The sequence below is a fragment of the Pelophylax lessonae genome, assembly GCF_965119305.1.
Source record: "Pelophylax lessonae genome assembly, chromosome: 12".
Taxonomy (NCBI): domain Eukaryota; kingdom Metazoa; phylum Chordata; class Amphibia; order Anura; family Ranidae; genus Pelophylax; species Pelophylax lessonae.
Window position 1 is genome coordinate 123,570,207 of NC_138779.1, and position 6,535 is coordinate 123,576,741.

At 44.2% G+C, this 6,535-nt stretch overlaps 1 protein-coding gene across 1 annotated transcript; it reads left to right on the forward strand.

The window, feature by feature from the left end:
* Positions 1-626: 626 nt before the first annotated feature.
* On the forward strand, positions 627-2,171 carry LOC309568911 (uncharacterized protein; the record flags this gene model as incomplete). Its single annotated transcript, XM_082274686.1, has 1 exon — positions 627-2,171. The coding sequence occupies one exon, from the start codon at positions 627-629 to the stop codon at positions 2,169-2,171; it is 1,545 nt and encodes a 514-aa protein (XP_082130812.1).
* Between the last annotated feature and the right edge of the window lie 4,364 nt (positions 2,172-6,535).

The following is a 6,535-nucleotide window of genomic DNA, read 5'->3' on the forward strand; positions in this document are numbered from 1 at the left end:
GATCACAGATCTACAAGCCTCAGCCACTGCTGAGGAATTGGAGGACTGGGGTTATCCTGTCTTGCAAAAGAATCCTATAACAGGATTAATTTGCAAAGAGGGGAAAACCATGTATACCCCGTAATAGTGCTCCTATTTGCATTGCCCAGAATTCAGGTACAGTGGAAAGGATAAATAGGACAATCAAAGACGAGTTGAGAAAAAGTAAATTGGAATTTTGAATCAAGTGGAACGAAAAAGTTGCTCGCACCTTTCTTTTCTTTTCACAGGTATCAACCCATCACTTGAGGGAAGGAGATGAAGTAGCATCACAAGACCAAGGCTGGATTTCGTTTTGGACCAAAAGACAAAGGTAGTCGCAGTGACCAGAATCGCTGTCCTTGTGGAGAACCAACAAGCCTGGATCCATGCTACTCGAGTGAAATTGGTAAAGGAGGCTCCACCCCCAGAAGCAAGTCCAGATCCAGACCCAAGAGAGGTACTAACGGGGGCGGACGGCCCTGACCTTGAACAGGAAGGTCCAGAAGCAAGAGAGGTACTAACGGGAGTGGACGACTCTGACCTCGAACAGGATAGTCAAGAAAAGGGGGTTTTTCAGAGGCAGGCGGCCCTGACCCTGTAGAAAAATGACATTCCCAATAGCACCAGATTCTGGAAAACTTTGGCTACTTATAGGACTCGTATCATTTTCAGTCTTCTCTGTAGTATGGGTTACCACTAACTGTATTTATCATCCAGAAGACCTGGTAGGGCTACAGGCCATTTGCGGAGCTTCCAACACCCCAACACAGAGTAATGCACATAACAGACAAAAGAGAGATGAAAGCTCAAAAAGTCTTACAGATAAAATGTCATTGTTGCAATTTAAATATGCCTATGCCCAGAAGTCCGGATATGAAAAATGTTGGATATGTAGTAAACTCCATCCTAGCACAGCTAGAATCCCCCTAGTAGCGATACCTTTAAACTTCACCCCTTTTCTAAATGGTACACCTCCTGTTGTCCTCACCAATGTCACGAGAACACTCTCAAATGATACCCTCACTTTCCAAATTATTGGTAGAAGTCATTCCCCAGACTGGTGTTTTAGGTTGGGAAACTCCACCAAGGGAGCTGAAGTGTGCCGGCAAACTAAGATTAATTTCTCAATGACCTCGATGGACAGCTCCTTCTGGCACACCTCAGAACCAGCCCTAAACGCCACTCTGATGAACTTTCTTAACTCCAGTTCCACTTCCTCTTCCCCAGTAGGACGGTTGTTGTCAAATTTAGCTTGGTCTAGTTATTCTGACCAAATAATGGCAATATTTCACAAACGTCCCCTAGCCTTGGGAAACAGTACTTATATTTGTTGTGGAAAGATTTGTCACCCTTGGATCCCTATTGCACCCCAAGGGTGGTGTTACCTCGCATCCCTAGTTCCCATCATGGGTGTAGTGGGAGACAACAAAGGAGGACATCTCCTCGAAGCTAGTATGTATCCTAGGTACCCCCTCAAACACCGCAATAAAAGGGAATTATTCCTTGAAAAGGATATGGTATGGGCCTGGTTCCCCTCATGGACCGGATGGGGAATAGACATGATGAAAAGGTTGAATAATTACTCTAAAATTCTCGATGACATCCTAGATAAGAACTCAGGAGACATTACCAAATTAAATATAGAAGTGAGGGCAATTAAGAAACAACTTGAGCTCCATGACCTAGCCATAGAAAGTATGAGTGCTGCTCTTACTGGGTTATGTGAAGTTACGGAGGGTTATGAATGCTGCACATGGATACACAACACTTCTGTTGAGATCCCTGATTATTATGATATTATTGCACAACATAGGAAGGAAGTAGATAAGCTGCAACAGGAAGCCAGGAATATTGCTAAGACATGGAGTCCTTTTAGTAATGTAGAGTTTGGAGTCGGAGGAATATTTTCCTGGTTGAAAAATATTGCTATGACCGTTATCATGGTCCTGCTCTTTTTGCTTTTTCTATTTGCATGCTTCAAGCTGGTAATGTGTATTATTGCTAGAGCTTCCAGGCCAAAGGTGAAGAATATTTCAATGCTATCCCACCAAATTGCAGGCTGCAAGAGACCCCCAACTAACAGCCCTAATGAATATACTAAGTATGTCAAGAGTCACAAACAAAAGGGAAAGAGTAACCTTACTATCTAGGGAGTGACACAGGGTTTTTTTCTGGGAAAATCAATTGGGAAGATTATTGATTTTAAGAGGGGATTGTGGGAGATGGGGAGGTATCAATTTTATTTGCCCTCCATTTTGTATGTTCCCACTCCATTTTCTATGTATCTTAGTTATACAAGCTTTGCAAATGTGTACGTGTTACAGTTATGGCAAGTTTCTGTTTGTGGTTTTTGATGAAATCATGTCAGGCGTTTCTAGCAATAAGCTATATGCCCTATATGGTATTAAGTGTACTCGCTTATTTCCCGAAATGACGCTTGGTTTCCTTAAACTGTTTAACCAATAAGAACGTAACAAGTATCCTATACTTATGCTATATGCCCTTACTCTTTACTATATAAACCACAACGAGCCTATAATAAACTGAGAGCTTGGTTTCACTATACATCTGTCTCCGTCTGTGTAACTTCCAGAAACCAGCCTCCCAGGCCTGCAAGACACAAAACGAGCAAAGAAGTTATAGATAGTCCGGGACTATCATCGGGACCAGGGGTTCCAGACACTAACACCCTCCAGATGAAGCCACTTGGGAGGTGGCGTAACGCGTAGAGGTGGAGCCTGGTGATGGGATCAGATGCATGTAACTATGAGCAGATTGAATTGTTTTGCATGTGTTATTTTAATTCAATAAATGTGAGTGCATTTTTTCCCCATAAACAATTTTTATTGAAAATAAAGTAAGGTAACAGGGAATTGTTGCAGCAAATTTGAGAGTACAGGTAAAACCGCCCAACGGCGGAACAAAGCATACACACAAGTAACGAAACAGTAGCTATGTAACGATTGTATTTAGATACAAGGAAATTAGCAGTGGATAGCAAAATGGATGGCCTACGGGGGTTGCCAGTAGACTTCAGGTAACCATCAGTTCTTAGTGGACGTGCTATCAAACAGTGATTTTCCAACTGTTGTAATGTCAAATAGAAAAACAAAACCCCTAAATGAGTGGAAGAACCCAAAGGATTTAAGTGTAGAAAGAAAAAAAAAGGAAAGTCAGAAGAGAGAGGAAGAGGCAAAAAAAAGGGGGGGGGGAGCATAGATACAAAATGGGTTATCCAGGTCTGGTTCCCGGTGTATTCACCGCACCCCAATCACAGAACCATCCCCTCAGCTGGATAGCATTTTGTATCGGTTGGTCATTTTAAAGTGAGCCCAGCAACTCTAGGTGGAAGTATATTTGGGCATACGGTCTTGTGAAATATGGATCAGTTCCTCCATATCCTCTATGTTACTCACCCTCTTAAACCAGTTCCGTGCTGTTGGGACACGAGTCGATCGCCAGAGAACCGGGATGCAGAGTCTGGCCGCATTGACAAAGTGCATGGCTAAGGAACGTTTATAATGTTGCTTTGATAAGGAGGTATGGTGCAAGATATATTGCTCAGGAGTAAAGTCCAGTGTATATGTGGTGATTTCTGCTATGGTGTCATGAACCATATTCCAAAAGGGCCTAATCTTGTCACACCCCCACCAAATGTGTATTAAGGTCCCCACCTCCGAATCACACCTCCAGCATACCCTTGGCGCTAAAGGTGAGAATTTGTTGATCAGAGCTGGCGTTCTATGCCAGCGGGACCTGATCTTGTATCCATTTTCCTGAATGGCCACATTTAAAGATCCTTTGTGTATGTAGGCATGGTTGTCATCACAGTCTTCGTCAGTCAGGGTACATTGCAAATCTTTCTCCCATGCTTGCCTCGCTCTATCTATTGGTATTGGCGCTAATTGCGTCAAAAGAGAGTAAATGATTGACACGAGGTGTCTCTGGGGCATATGTAGAAGGCATCATTTCTTGGATTGAGTCAGGGGTCTAGACCATGTAGTGAGTTTGGAGGAATGCATTAGGAAACGGCTTATCTGCAAGTACCACCAGAAAGGGAATGAATCTGTGGTGGAAAGGGCCTTTAATTGGTCATATGAACAGAGCTGTTTTTTAATGAAAAACTGGTGAGCCAAGTCCTCTTTATGTGGCCATTCCTCCACCAGAAAGGTGGGAGCCATTCCAGGGGGAAAGTCCAGATTTCCACTTATAGGGTGAGAGGACCCCTGCTAAATGCGAAAGCGTCATCTCTACAGGCCCATATAAAGCATGTCAGCTAGGCCCTAAGATGTTTTGTAAGGGTCGGAGAAAGTCCCTTGGGCAGAAGCCCCAGTGTTAGGTATAATGGGATGGTTTCAAAAGTGTTTTCTAATTGGACCCATGCCTTCTCCTGGGAATGTGTGCTCCAATCCACAATCCTCGTAGGCAGACAGACCTTATAATATCTATGTATGTCTGGCAACCCAATCCCCCCCCCCCCCCCGGGTTTCGGCAAGGTGAGACGCGTATGTTTTATACGTGGAGAAGAATTCATCCAGAGAAAACCGAAGCAACACTTTCTGAAGGTTGCAAAAAAGGAGGGAGGAATCGCAATCAGAATAGCTTGAAACAGATATAATAACCGCGGGAGTATGTTCATTTTGACTAAGGCAGACCAAGAGACCGTAGGACTGTTCCAAGACTTAAAGTCATCACTAATCCGCTCCAGAAGCACCTGAAAATTCCTGTCATACAATTCTGACAGCTTGGCAGGAATCTGAATTCCCAGATAGGTGATTGCCTCCTGCCTCCAAGTGAAGGGGAAATGTTCCTGACAGTGGGCCACTAGGGGGGATGGCAGGAAAACGGTCAGTGCCTGTGACTTTGAATAATTCATTTTAAGATTCAAAATTTTATGAAAGGATTCCAGGAGATTCGGTAAAGAGGTCCTGGGTTCAGACAGAAACAAAAGCATGTCGTTCGCAAAAGCTGCTACTTTATGTTCTTTGTCCTTCACCATGATTCCCTTAATATCGACATTGGACCTAAGTTTATTCAAAAAAGGTTCCAAAGTCAATATAAAAATCGAAGGGGAAAGCGGGCATCCCTGCCTTGTTCCATTCCTGATCAGGAAGACGTTCAACAGGTGACCATTAGCCCTCACTCCCGCGGAGGGAGTGGAATACAGGGCCAAGATACCGGCACACAAACAGGGGTCTAGGCCCACCGATCGTGGTACCGCATCCATGTAGTCCCAGGCCACCCTGTCGAATGCCTTCTCAGCATCAAGCAACAGTAAAAAACCCTGCTGAGTAGAGGAGGAGAGCCCTGACTGTGTTGTCCTTAGCCTCTCTACCCGGCATGAACCCTACCTGATCTAATGAGATCAGGGAAGGTAGGAGTGGCAATAGCCTTTTAGCTAGCATTTTAACATAAAGCTTCATGTCCACGTTCAAGAGCGATATTGGTCTGTAATTGGGGGCAAAGGTAGGGTCCTTACCTTCCTTAGGAATTACTGTGATATGAGCCTCCAAGAGACGATCTAAGGAAGTCTGAGTATCCTGCAGTGAATTAAGAGTGTGAAGGAGTTGAGGAAGCAAGATATCTAGAAAACCTTTATAGTACTCAACAGTCAGTCTGTCAGGGCCAGGGCTCTTACCAGATTTCATTTGTTCCAAGGCTGTCTCTAATTCAATGTAAATGGTTGGTCTAACTCCTTCGCCCTCTGAGACGAGATGGCAGAGAAGCCATATGATGTCAGAAAATCGTCTATGAGCTGAGTGCGGTCTAGTCTAGCTCGAGGAGAAGGGTTAGGGGTGTCTAAGTTGTAGATTTTGCAATAGTACTGTTCAAATGTGGTAGCCATATCTTCATTTTTCGTGATGACGTTACCAAGGGCATCCTGGAGGTGGTGGATGTTAGTGGCTGTATGAGGGCCACAAATTGCCCTGGCCAGCAGTCTGCTACTCTTTTTGCCCTGTTCATAAAATACCTTCTGCTGAAGGATATATCGGCGGCGATTCCTCCTACCCAACTCGTCCAAAAGGAGGTAACGTGCGTGTTTAAGATCTCTTAAAGTTGCATGTGCTAGAGTTTGTTTGTGTATTTTTTCTAAGAAACTAATGCAGTGCGTCATAGAGTGAATCAAGTCTTGACGCTTTCTTTTGGCTGCAGCCGCCATAGAGAGGAACTCCCCTCTCACGACACATTTATGAGCTTCCCATAACGTCACCGCATCAGTCTCCGAAAGAGCGTTTTCTCGAAAGTTATTGGATAGGCATGTTGAAATACGTGACATGTCTCCCTCCTCTTTCAAGACAGAGGGGTTAAGCCTCCAAATCCTAGTGGTGGTAAGTCTTTCAGGTAGTGTAAGAGACATAGTGATAGGGTGGTGATCAGAAAGAAACATGGGTTCTATCGTGGCCTGGGTAAGCAAGGGTAGGTCGGCTGGGACAAAAAAAAGTAGTCAATCCTTGAGTACTTTTGATGGGGAGCAGAAAAATAAGTATAGTCCCTCCCACTGGGATGAAGTGTG